General features: G+C 41.7%; 1 protein-coding gene across 4 annotated transcripts in view; it reads left to right on the top strand.

Moving 5' to 3' along the window:
* SMURF1 (SMAD specific E3 ubiquitin protein ligase 1) overlaps positions 1–14,243 on the top strand; it is a 355,902-nt gene that overhangs the window by 238,822 nt on the left and 102,837 nt on the right. For all 4 annotated transcript variants that reach the window (XM_069210015.1, XM_069210017.1, XM_069210016.1 and 1 more), the window contains one exon: positions 8,186–8,364. In XM_069210015.1, coding sequence (XP_069066116.1) covers positions 8,186–8,364 — 179 coding nt within the window. The remainder of the gene's footprint in view (positions 1–8,185; positions 8,365–14,243) is intronic.

Raw genomic sequence — 14,243 nt, 5'->3', positions numbered from 1 at the left:
CTCTCAGTTGTTCCTCATCAAAAACTTCCCAAAAGACCAGATCTCCCTACACAAAAACAGGAACAGATACGACATCCAAATCCCAACTCACTCAACCTAGCGATATGGCTTGTGAAGTCAGAGAATTTGGATATTTACAATTACCACAGGAATGTATGGATATCCTTAAATACGCATCCAAACCTACAACTAGACAATGCCATGCCGCAAAATGGAAATGTTTTGTTACTCCCAAACAAAAAACATTAACACTCTCAAAACAACAGTACAAGACATTGTACAATGTTTATTACAGTTAAAAAAGCGTTTAGCTTACACATCTCTTCGGTTACATTTAGCCTTTGTAGCCGCATGTCTTCAAAATAGACAACACATTTCTTTGTTTAAAATTCCAGTTATCAAAGCATTTATGGAAGGACTTAAAAGAATATTTTCACAAAGGATTCCTCAGCTCCATCTTAGAATCTTAACATTTTACTCACAAGGCTTGTGGCTCCACATTTTGAGCCACTTCACTCATGCCCCCTGCAATTCCTTTCATGGAAAGTAGCCTTTATAATTGATATCACCTCCCTTAGACGTGCCAGTGAGCTCCAGGCATTAACTTTAAACGCACCTTTCGTTCAAGTTCATAAAGAAAAAATTTGTGTTAAGAACAAATCTAAAAGTAATTTTGCAATTTCATATTAATCAAACACTGGAATTACCAGTTTTCTTCCCAAAACAGATTCTTTAGCAGAAAAAGCTCTACATAAACCTAGATGTTAAAATAGCTTTTATATACTATTTAGGTAAAACACAACATTTTTGGAAAACAAAACAACTTATTGTGGCTTTCTCCGTTCCACCCAAAGGAGACCCTATATCTAAAACAACTATTGCAAGATGGATAGTCAAATGTATTCAAACTTGCTATACTAAAGCTAAGCGACAATTACCTTAGAGCACATTCCACTAGGAAAAATGGTGCATCTAGGGCATTTTTTAATAACATACCTATAGCAGACATTTGTAAAGCAGCAACATGGTCTACACCTCACACGTTTACTAAATATTATTCTTTGCGAGACAACAAGCAAATGTTGGAGGAGCTGTACTTAAAATACTTTTTCATACAATTGCAACCCCTGCACACTAGCCACAGCTTTATGGAGGGACTGCTTTACAGTCTATGCACAGCATGTGTTTCTACAGCTACACATGCCATCGAACGGAAAATGTTACTTACCAGTAGACATTTGTTCGTGGCATGTAGTGCTGTAGATTCACAAGCGCCCTCTGTCCTCCACAGACGTGTAGATGTTGCAATTTAGTCTTGTATATAAATAATGTACGTATGTAAAAACATTTCATGGACATCTTTCTATCCTGCTATCTATTTTTCACTACTTCACTCTCCTGTGTGCAGAGAAACAATCTAACAAATGACTTGATGCCCATGCGTAGTACTACTGCGAAGTCACTCGATCCTGTGACTCGAAAATTTTCTTCGAACAAAAGCAAGTTGTACTACTCCAAACCTAACACTAGGTGGTGAGCTTATGCACCACATGTGAATCTACATCACTACATGTCACATAAAGATGTCTACTGGTAAGTAACATTTCCCGTCATAATTTATTAACTCAGATCTCTATTTTTTTGTTCCAGAAAACTGGCCAAGTGATGTGCTTTAAACATACTTGATGTAATAAAAAAAAACAAGCAAAGCAGTACAACACTTTAAAGATTCGCCTTAACTCGGCTGTTAATGAAACTTTGGAAATCAGATCTTTCATGCACCTACATTCACTTGGTTAGAGAACCGTTGAATGACTAACAGTTTGTCAATCTATGGTACATTTTTCCTAGAATCTTTGCACCTTAAAAAGGCTCATTGTGCTGCAGAAGAGTAGAAAGGAGCAGAATTCCTCTGTACCCACTGGAGATTTTTTTAAGATAGTGCAGCCACATATACCAAGAGTTACCGAACTGTGGACCACCATGAATGCAGGATTAAAAGGGGTTCCTGGAATGTAAGCAGTTTGGACCACTCAAAGGACTTAACCATGGCCCTTAATTGAGTGTTGTGATAAAATGTTGTCAGCTTTAAAAAGTTACATTATGGTAGACAACGGTAATTCTGTCACCATAGTCTAAGCTTCTAGAGAAGCTACTAGGCAAGTGTTCATTACTGTATTTCGCTGAGCACAAGATCACTGGTATGGTGCATTCCATTTGGTCATATAATCTCGGTGTTAATCCTCAATCCTTAATAAGCCTGATTTACTCACTATTGGGTATGACGATTGGCCCTTTGACTCAGACCAAAGACTAGTGTCCCACAAGGTGCTGACAAAATCAGTATATGCAGGATGTAGTTTTAAAATTTTGGAGGAAACCGATTGCTCCAAACAAAATTCTTGAGTTGAAGTCGGTGCTGTTGTAGATAAAGTATTTGTGTATGCAAGTGGTCATTTCGCCATTGGTCTAATAATATTGAAAAAGGATTTAGAGAAGATGGAAAACATATGAGATGCTTTCTAATGCATAGCATTTCCTAAATTGGCAAGGTCGACGTCTGCCATGGCGAAAATCTCCTTCAATCTCAAGATTTTGGTCTGTGATCCACTTTTTGATTGGGTGCTGAAGAACATGGTGCGGTAGCACATTGTCATTTATAGGCAGCACATTTTCATTGATATAGCCACGAAACTCAAACTGATATGCAGTTTTGCTGGTAAAACTATATAGTACACAAACGATAGCGTTTGTAAATCGAGTTTTTTGACATGTAAACATCACCATCACCATTACCAAGTGAAGTGTTTTGATTCAGGTGGATCCTATTAAAATGTTTCCGATCCACTTTAGAATTATAAAAAAGTAATTCAGTACTTCTTTACTGACTGCTAATATACTTTGTAACAGTTTTGCAGATCATTTACTGATAAATATTGTTTTGTTAGGAAAAAGCTAATATCGTACAGTGTTTCCTTTGAGTCTCTGTAGCCCAGCAACATTGTCAGATTGTTCACTTAACGAAATCCTTCAACTTTGGAGTCCGAGAAAAAGAAGTAAACTCTAGTCTACAGGTTAAAGGAATAAGCTGCAATGTGCCAGGAGACCTAGCCTGACGTTTGATCTGTTTTAACTCGCATAAAATGTGACAAGATACAAATATTTATGGGCATCTTTATTGCCCTATCACTTTCTGAAATCTGGCATGATTACTTTGGGGTGCCAATGCACCCCCACCGCCCCTCCTCCTAGTGACAATGCCTTAAAGTACTGTTATGGAATGTACCATTGATTTTTTTTTTTTTTTTTTTTTTTTTGTTGGTTTAAGGTTATGATCCATTTTAAGCTACATTTTCTTTCTTATGACAAATCAGTTTGTCGAAGCTCAATAAAAAGGTTTGCAAGAGGACATTTCCAGATTACATTTCCAGATTACATGATATAACACTGGGCTAACAAGAAATTAAGGCAGATAGATTTTGTAACAGGAAATTAATAAATTGGAAGGAACTATGAGTGTTCTTCTGACTTGATTCAGAATGCACCTTCACTATTGATTTTACAATGTTACCTAAAACAAAATCAGTCCTTTTAATGTCAAACTTGCCAAGGGGAAAACCAGTCTTAAATATTTTTTTAAATCGGCAGACTGTACATTAGTATGCCAAAGTCTAAAAGGTTAGGAAAATCTTTAACATCGGCAAACACCTTTGGTATATGTAGTCGAGAAAAGCAGTATAATTTATGCACATCAGTACTGGAAGGCCGCTAATAGCAGCATCCGCTGAGTCAGTATTTGGGTTTAATTATGGGAATTAGCTTAATAGCATTCACTGTTGGAATTTATCAGATTGAGGTCAACAAGTGTATTGTTTTCCTGGGTAATGTTGCATAACTTTGCTGCGCGGAGCTGGTGCTTTGCCTCTCTACAGTATCCTTCTGCAGACTTTACAGTAACATCTATTGCAAACGTGTCACCAAAATATTTTCTAAAATCAGCAAGAACCACCATGAAAGATGGGGTTACTGCAGAAGATTGGGCTCTATTGTAAACTTTCCCAAAGACTAATGCATGTAAATCCTTCCTACGCCCCGGTCTGCATATGGAAAATATCCAGCTAAACAGATCATGCAGTTGAAAGGCTTCAGTCAGTGATGTTATGGGTTTCTTGCAGGGTTCCATAGGTGGCAGTGAAGGCACTTTTTTGAGGTCTCAACATATGCTGAATCCTGCACGACTGATGTTTTTTTTTTTTTAAGGATGTGTTTTTGCACTTTTCCTCATGCTTTAGCAAGGCAACCAGACACCACTCTTGCAGTTATAGGACACAAGCCATGCTTCAAATGGTGCAGATAAATGTCATTTATGATTCTTCATTTCAGTTGCTTGCAATGAAGGTCTGCTTTCTATTGTGCAACATAAACTCCAGGTTCACCCTAAACCCTTAGGGAGTGGGGGAGGAGGGAGAGGAGAGAGAGACACTAAGCTGATCCTAGCTTCTAAAGGGAATCCTAGCACCCCAACACAGGCAGGCCTTTGTCCAGTGGGGACTCTTATGTCTTCTGGTCTCAGAGTGGGGAAATACATTGCAAAATCAACAGTGACTGCACTCCTCCTACAATCCAATTCCAGTCCCCCCAGCCATAGTCCACACACGGTTGTTCAGCAGTTGGTGCCTATCTGGCACAGATTGGTCACCTCAGAAGGCCATGAAGGAAATTTAATCTCTCAGGCACCCTCTGGTGTGCTGTGTGGCGCAGCTATAGTAAAACCATGCCAGTTTGCCTGGTGGTTGTGTTGATGTGCCTTGACCACACTGTAGAATCTGACTAGAAACACAGAATCTGCTCTGCCTGCATGGACCTCCTCCTCTTGCTGCCAGTGCCATTGTCTACCATGACTTTGACAAACCTCATCCTAGCCACACAGGAAGGGGTCTGCAGAGTAGTTAAAGAACAAAGATTATTTTGATGATTATTCCCAGAGTGATCTTTCAAATGACAAAGACGAAAAAATTATCTAACAATTTGCATTCTCTTATTCAGACAGCATCAGGTCCATTCACGGGTCTAAAAGGTGCTAGAAGCCTGAGTGATTCTGCCGAAGCGAAGTCCTCTGCTTCAGGAGTACTAGTTTGTAGAACACAGGCACATTTCACATCTATCTAAAGCAGTTTTGGAGATCCTAAAAATGTCCTACTTTTCTGGTTTACCCATGACACAACATTTTTTTCTGAGAGTTCCTAATATCTTGTTAATGATTTCCTTTAATGAGGTAATGGCATACTACATCAAAGAGGCAATGGGTAACCCTCAGTCTGCACCAGCTCCATGAAAGTGCAGACCGGCTCTCACTAACATTCCCTTCTTTTCCCGTCAGGGCATCCAGCACCTAAGGGCTTGGTAGTGCATGCTCCACAGCCGTGGTATCAAGACAGCATATGTACACTGTTGTGCAGCTTCGCCCTTGCAGTGTTGGAAATGACTGCTCTTGCATTCCCATGTTTACCTGAAAACATGAGTGAGTTTGTTCTTTAGTCCAAGTTCATTTGACGGCATTTAATGGACAGATGCTAGGGAATGGACATGGTTGACAGGTCTGTCAGAATGAGTGTTGTGCTCATTAGGCTTACTTCGAGGTCCACTAGATTTTCTAGTAATGTTCAAGGTCAGCTGTTGGTAATGTCTTGGTTGGCTAGGGCTCTTCAAAGAAAAGACAGCTCTTCTCTTGATAGGTTCGAATACAGACGTTTCATCGCAGAGGAAATAGTTATACCTGCAGTTAGGGAAAGTATGGGCAAAAGCCTCCTGGTGAGCAAACTGTACCTGCACATTCAGCCGCCAGCACAAAAATGTTTTCAGCCGTGCACAGATGGATGGCTGAGCACATATAAACTGCCACAGTTCCATTCCTCTTCAGCCTGTGCCTCTCAGACCCCAACTCCTCTTTACATCTGGCCTTCTGCCAGAATTTCAGTGCCTAGCTTAGGGCAGTGGAAACCTTTCTATAAATGGGAGGTAATTCCCTGTTTCTTCATTTTTTTTTTTTTTTTTTAAACCATGTGATTTCCGGGCAGGCAGAGGATCTAGTACTAACACCACAGATCTGCTGTTCCTCTTATGAACATTAGTTTTTGAAACCCTGCCCTGCAAAAGCTTCTGAAATGCCTGCTCAGCCCAGCACAGAGAAGAAAAGAGCCCAGAAGGCAGCCATAGATGCAGACGCCCAATCCACTGCCATCAATGTACCTCTCAGTTCCCACCGAGGGCATGACACACAACTGCTCGGTCACTGCCAAAGCCTTACCTGACTCTGGACCAGTTAATCCTTACGATGATTAAGGGAAACTATTTATTTTTTTCAATACAGTGTAATTTCCTTACCAGAACATCTCGTCTATTAGTGTTTACGATTTGTTATATAAAATGTAATGGTGGTAAAGATTTAAGTGCTTTACTTAATGGAGACGTCCTTTTTCTGTATAAGCTGTATCAGCCCGTTTACGCTTGACTTTTGTGGGTGCTTTTTGTGGTAAATGTTGCACTGTGAGTGCATATATGTAGGCAGTAGGTGTTTTGTATGGTTAGCATCAACAAATGAGTGATAGTGTTTTTAGTTTTACCGTGTACATGTTTTTTGGGAGACCATGGAACTATTTTTCATTTCTGATTTGCCAAATGCAGCTATGTACCCAATAATTGGAGGGGGCGAGGGGTTCATAAGATTATCTCCTCTCTAAAGGAAGTCTCTCCATGTCCTTTTTATTGGTTCTGGTTATTTTTGTTTTTTGCCGAAGTTAAATACGTTCGTTATTCTTGTCAACTTGTCATGTTTTACTTTTTATTTTTTTTACCCTTTAATAAAATTGTCCCAGCTTTATTAGAAAATATTTCGAAGTATAGGAATGGTTTATTAATAAGGTTCCTGCAAAACATGGGTTGTTAAGCATATTTTGTTATACATTTTTATTACTTTTCAAGTTCCTGTTATCCGTCGGTATATAGTATTATCTATAGCTATGTAACACCAGAAAGAAGATAGATACATAATTGTTCAGCAGCTATAACCCACACAATTCTGTGTATTATAATCATTTTTTTTCCAGTTATGGAGGTCGATTGTGTTGTGGGAAGAGAAGGGTTTTCTTAAATATTCCTCTCTTTGGCTGCATTCTGCTTGCATGCTAAGAAGCAGAATGGTGGACTGTAATTTTACTGGACGATGTCAAGGTAGTCCTGCAGCCTCCTTCCCCCTTCAGTTAGTTGTGGGGCAAGGATATTGGACCGGGAAGGGCGCTAAATAGGATGGGAGACAGCTGAGTAATCCGATCTCTATCCGATTTCAGTTGAATTGCCTTTCATTAGTAGCAGAGAAGAGCGGGAAGGCAAGACTAGAAATAATCCAGCCTCTCACAGTTGACTCTGTGCGGCTAGCTTTTATGAGTATTAAGCAAGAATGCGGGTGGGCTGGGAGGGACAGTCTAGGGCAGTGGCATCCCTGCACGTAGTCTCCCTAATATAGTGGTCTATCAGCAAACTGGAAGAGAGGTTAAGTAATGAGTTGAGCAGGAAATCTAGATATGGAAGCCTGACCTTTTCTGTTTCTGCATCTCAAATGTGGAACTAGCTCCCTGGCGCCATCAGATTCGACAGTTCTCTTGCATTTTAGAAAAGCTTTGAAAACTTGTCTGGTTCCGCGGTAATGATGTCTTCACGGTAATGCTGGTTTTGTGATTTTCCTTATGGGTTGCAGCTCTTTGACTCTCCTCTTAATTCTGTCCTGTGTTCTTGCGTTATGTTCTTTCTTCACATCCTATCTCTCTGCTGTTTGTGTGGGGCCCCTCCACCGCCAGGATACCAGACGTGGTCGCAGGGCGCTTCATAAATGTTTAAAGAAATAATAAGTAAATGAGTGACTGGGTAGTTCAGCATGTCTTCCTGTCATCCCTTTGGAAGACATGCCCACCTTGTGGCCTTATTACTTGTCGGTTGACGTGATCGGGATGGTTTAAATAACTCCCCCTTTCATTGTAGTGGGCAGACATGGACCCCTCCCCCTTTCCATTGTTCATGACGTTACAATGAAGTATTGTCTTCACTTTTTTCATATTCTGTCACTGACTGGTGTTAATTATGATGCCTCATACATTGATGTCCATTAACGTTCCTTTTTTTTCCCGTACAGGACCATTTGTCTTATTTCCATTTTGTTGGTAGGATAATGGGATTAGCAGTTTTCCATGGTCACTATATCAATGGCGGTTTCACAGTTCCTTTCTACAAACAGCTCCTGGGGAAACCTATTCAGCTTTCTGATCTGGAGTCTGTTGACCCAGAGCTGCATAAGAGCTTAGTATGGATTCTGTAAGTACCTTTCATATTTGTGTAGCTGGGGAAACTTGCTAACGCTGTAAGACAAAAGTGTATATGTGTGTTTGTATGTATGTGTTCGATGGCATGTGTAGCTGCAGATACACATGCTGTGCACATCCCGCCATCTGGTGTTGGGCTCGGAGTGTTACAAGTTGTTTTTCTTCGAAGAAGTCTTTTCGAGTCACGAGACCGAGGGACTCCTCCCATTTCGACTCCATTGCGCATGGGCGTCGACTCCATCTTAGTTTTTTTTTTTTCCGCCATCGGGTTTGGACGTGTTCCTTTTCGCTCCGTGTTTCGGGTCGGAAAGTTAGTTAGAATCTCGGAAAAATCGTCTGTATTGTTTGCGTTCGGTATCGGGTTAGTTACAACAGATCGACACCGAATTGAGAAGAGCTCCGGTGGCCCTTTGGGGTTTTTCGATTCCTGTCAGGGCCTGGTCGGCCCGGCCACGTGTCTCTTCAAGGCTGATGGAACGGACCCCATTCCGCTTCTGTCCAAAATGCCATAGCAAGTATCCATATACAGATCAACACCTGGTCTGTAACTTGTGTTTGTCACTGGAACACAGGGAGGATACTTGTGAGGCCTGTCGAGCGTTTCGGTCGAGGAAGACACTCAGGGACCGAAGAGCAAGAAGACTGCAAATGGCGTCGGCGCCGACAGGACAAGGGTGTTTCGAGGAGGAGGAAGAAACATTCTCCATCCAGGATTCGGAGGAGGTCGATCCAGAAGAAACGCCGAAAACCGTGAGTAAGACGTCGAAACAAAAAACTCACGAAAAGACTGCCAAAGCCCAGGGGACGCCACCGCCAACAGGCCATGGCTTAACCCGAAAAGTAGGTGACCGTCCATCGGCACCGAAAAAGGGCGAGCTAGTGTCAAAGTCATCCGACTCCGGTCGAGATACAGGCACGCAGCAATCTCGGGCCCGAGAGAGTGGCTCCGAAAAGATTCGGCACCGAGACAGCGGCACCGAAGTTGGTCGACACCAAGAGGGCACAACGCCGAAAAGAAAAAAGATTTTGTCGGAGCCGAAAAAAGCAGCAGAAAAGGTTTCGGTGCCGAAACATCCAGCATCCGAACCGAAAATTAGTTCCTATTCAGAGGAACAAGGACTGTCCTCTCAAATGAAGACACACAGATTTGAAGAGGAATTACAAACAATAGAGCCAGATCACACGCAAAGGCGGCTCTTTATTCAAAAAGATACAGGGAAGATCAGCACTCTTCCCCCAATCAGAATGAAACGAAAACTTGCCTTCCAAAACAAGGACAAGGACAAACAGCCACAAGCAAAAGTGGCTAAACAAATAACACCACCACCATCCCCACATCACTCTCCACAACTATCACCGGTAGCCACTCCACCAATGATGCAATCCCCAACACATACGGGGATGAGTCAAGATGACCCTGACGCATGGGACCTTTACGACGCACCAGTGTCAGACAATAGTCCTCAGTGCTATCCAGCAAGACCCTCGCCACCTGAGGATAGTACAGGCTACATTCAAGTGGTATCAAGGGCAGCAGCATTTCACAATGTCAGCCTTCACTCAGAACCCATTGAAGATGACTTCCTTTTTAATACACTGTGGTCTACACACAGTCAATATCAAAGTCTGCCAATGTTGCCCGGAATGCTAAAACACTCCAAACAGGTGTTTGAAGAGCCTGTCAAAGGGAGAGCCATTACTCCAAGAGTAGATAAAAAATATAAACCGCCACCAACAGACCCAGTGTACATCACACAACAGCTATCACCAGACTCTGTTGTAGTTGGAGCAGCGCGCAAAAGAGCCAACTCTCATACTTCAGGAGACGCGCCACCTCCAGATAAAGAGAGTAGAAAATTCGACGCGGCAGGCAAAAGGGTGGCGGCACAGGCAGCAAACCAGTGGCGTATTGCAAATTCGCAAGCTTTGCTAGCCAGATATGATAGGGCCCATTGGGACGAGATGCAACACCTTATTGAACACTTGCCAAAGGAGTTTAAAAAAAGAGCGCAGCAAGTGGTCGAAGAGGGACAAAATATCTCCAATAATCAAATTCGATCAGCAATGGATGCTGCAGACACAGCTGCTAGAACTGTCAACACAGCAGTAACGATAAGGAGGCATGCATGGCTGCGTACATCAGGATTTAAACCAGAGATACAGCAAGCTGTGCTGAATATGCCATTCAACGGACAGCAGTTGTTTGGGCCGGAGGTGGACACTGCAATTGAAAAATGTAAAAAAGACACTGACACGGCCAAAGCCATGGGCGCGCTCTACTCCCTGCAGAGCAGAGGCACATTTCTAAAAACACAATTTCGAGGGGGGTTTCGAGGGCAAACCACAGAAGCCACAACCTCACAAACAAAGCCCACTTACCAGAGCCAGTATCAGCGGGGAAGTTTTCGGGGACAATATAGAGGAGGACAGTTTCAAAGAAACAGAGGAAAGTTCCAAAGTCCCAAAACTCCTAAAAAAAAAAACAGTGACTTCAAGGTCACAAATCCCCAACACATAACACCTGTGGGGGGGAGACTAAACAAGTTTTACACACATTGGGAGGAAATAACAACAGACACTTGGGTCTTAGCAATTATCCAGCATGGTTATTGCATAGAATTTCTCAAATTCCCTCCAAACGTCCCACCGAAAACACACAATATGTCAAAACAACATATAGATCTTCTAGGACTAGAAGTTCGGGCATTGCTACAGAAAGAAGCAATACAATTAGTAACAAAAGATCAATTAAACACAGGAGTTTACTCACTGTACTTCCTGATACCCAAAAAGGACAAGAGCCTGAGAACGATACTAATCTCAGAACATTAAATACCTACATCAAATCAGACCATTTTCACATGGTTACTCTACAAGACGTAATCCCACTGCTCAAACAACAAGACTACATGACAACACTAGACCTAAAGGATGCATATTTCCATATACCAATACATCCTTCACACAGAAAGTACCTAAGGTTTGTATTCCAAGGGATACATTACCTATTCAAAGTGTTGCCATTCGGAATAACAACTGCGCCAAGGGTTTTTACAAAATGCCTGGCAGTAGTAGCTGCACATATCAGAAGGCAGCAAATACATGTGTTCCCATACCTAGACGATTGGTTAATCAAAACCAATACGCTAAAACAGTGTTCACAACATACAAAATATGTCATAGAAACCCTACACAAACTAGGTTTCTCAATCAACTACGCAAAGTCACACCTGCAGCCGTGCCAAACACAGCAATACTTGGGAGCAACAATCAACACAGCAAAAGGGATTGCTACTCCAAGTCCACAAACAGTACAAACATTTCACAATGTAATACAAACATTGTGTCCAAAACAAAAAGTACAAGTCAAAATAATACTGAAACTACTAGGCATGATGTCCTCATGCATAGCCATTGTCCCAAATGCAAGGTTACACATGCGGCCCTTACAACAGTGCCTAGCATCACAATGGTCACAAGCACAGGGTCAGCTTCTAGATCTGGTGTTGATAGACCGCCAAACATACATCTCGCTTCAATGGTGGAACAGTATAAATTTAAACCAAGGGCGGCCTTTCCAAGACCCAGTGCCACAATACGTGATGATAACAGATGCTTCCATGACAGGGTGGGGAGCACACCTCAATCAACACAGCATCCAAGGACAATGGAACATGCAGCAAAAACAGTTACACATAAATCACCTAGAACTGTTAGCGGTATTTCTAGCGCTGAAAGCATTTCAACCCATGATAACCCACAAATACATTCTTGTCAAAACAGACAACATGACAACAATGTACTACCTAAACAAACAAGGAATGACACACTCAACACAGTTGTGTCTCCTAACACAGAAAATATGGCATTGGGCGATTCACAACCACATTCGCCTAATAGCACAATTTATTCCAGGAATTCAGAATCAGTTAGCAGACAATCTCTCACGGGATCACCAACAGATCCACGAATGGGAGATTCACCCCCAAATACTGAACACTTACTTCCAAATTTGGGGAACACCACAAATAGATCTATTTGCAACAAAGGAAAACTAAAAATGCCAAAACTTCGCATCCAGGTACCCACAACATCAGTCTCAGGGCAATGCGCTATGGATGAACTGGTCAGGGATATTTGCTTACGCTTTTCCCCCTCTCCCACTCCTTCCATATCTAGTAAACAAGTTGAGTCAAAACAAACTCAAACTCATACTAATAGCACCAACATGGGCAAGGCAACCTTGGTACACCACACTACTAGACCTGTCAGTAGTACCTCATGTCAAACTACCAAACAGACCAGATCTGTTAACACAACACAAACAACAGATCAGGCATCCAAATCCAGCATCGCTGAATCTAGCAATTTGGCTCCTGAAATCCTAGAATTCGGACACTTACACCTCACACAAGAATGTATGGAGGTCCTAAAACAGGCTAGAAAGCCTACCACTAGACACTGCTATGCAAATAAATGGAAAAGATTTGTCTATTACTGCCATAATAATCAAATTCAACCCTTACACGCATCTACAAAAGATATAGTAGGATACTTACTACATCTGCAAAAAGCAAAACTAGCTTTCTCTTCCATAAAAATACATATTGCTGCAATTGCAGCTTACCTGCAAATTACGCACTCAACTTCATTATTTATGATACCAGTCATAAAAGCGTTTATGGAAGCCCTAAAGAGAATTATACCACCAAGAACGCCACCAGTTCCTTCATGGAACCTCAACATTGTCTTAACACGACTCATGGGCCCACCTTTTGAGCCCATGCACTCTTGTGAAATGCAATACTTAACGTGGAAAGTTGCATTTTTAATTGCCATCACATCTCTAAGAAGAGTGAGTGAAATTCAAGCGTTTACCATTCAAGAACCATTTATTCAAATACACAAAAATAAAGTTGTTCTACGAACAAATCCTAAATTTTTACCAAAAGTAATCTCACCGTTCCACTTGAATCAAACGGTAGAATTACCAGTGGTCTTCCCACAGCCAGATTCTGTAGCTGAAAGAGCACTAGATACATTAGACATCAAAAGAGCACTAATGTACTACATTGACAGAACAAAACTAATTCGAAAGACAAAACAACTATTTATTGCCTTTCAAAAACCTCATACAGGAAATCCAATTTCAAAACAAGGCATTGCTAGATGGATAGTTAGGTGCATTCAAACCTGCTATCTTAAAGCTAAAAGAGAACTGCCTATTACACCAAAGGCACACTCAACCAGAAAGAAAGGTGCTACCATGGCCTTTCTAGGAAATATTCCAATGAACGAAATATGTAAGGCAGCGACATGGTCTACGCCTCATACATTTACCAAGCACTACTGTGTAGATGTGCTAACTGCACAACAAGCAACAGTAGGTCAAGCTGTACTAAGAACATTATTCCAAACTACTTCAACTCCTACAGGCTGAACCACCGCTTTTGGGGAGATAACTGCTTACTAGTCTATGCACAGCATGTGTATCTGCAGCTACACATGCCATCGAACGGAAAATGTCACTTACCCAGTGTACATCTGTTCGTGGCATTAGTCGCTGCAGATTCACATGCGCCCACCTGCCTCCCCGGGAGCCGTTTAGAAGTAGATCTTAAACATTTGTACATTTGTAAATAGATTACTTGAAACTTTATTATGTACATACGCATTCACTCCATTGCATGGGCACTATTACTAGCATACACAACTCCTACCTCACCCTCTGCGAGGAAAACAATCTAAGATGGAGTAGACGCCCATGCGCAATGGAGTCGAAATGGGAGGAGTCCCTCGGTCTCGTGACTCGAAAAGACTTCTTCGAAGAAAAACAACTTGTAACACTCTGAGCCCAACACCAGATGGCGG

Source organism: Pleurodeles waltl, chromosome 10, assembly GCF_031143425.1.
Source record: "Pleurodeles waltl isolate 20211129_DDA chromosome 10, aPleWal1.hap1.20221129, whole genome shotgun sequence".
NCBI lineage: Eukaryota > Metazoa > Chordata > Amphibia > Caudata > Salamandridae > Pleurodeles > Pleurodeles waltl.
Note: the sequence above shows the minus strand (reverse complement) of the source record. Positions and strands in the feature narration are given on the sequence as shown.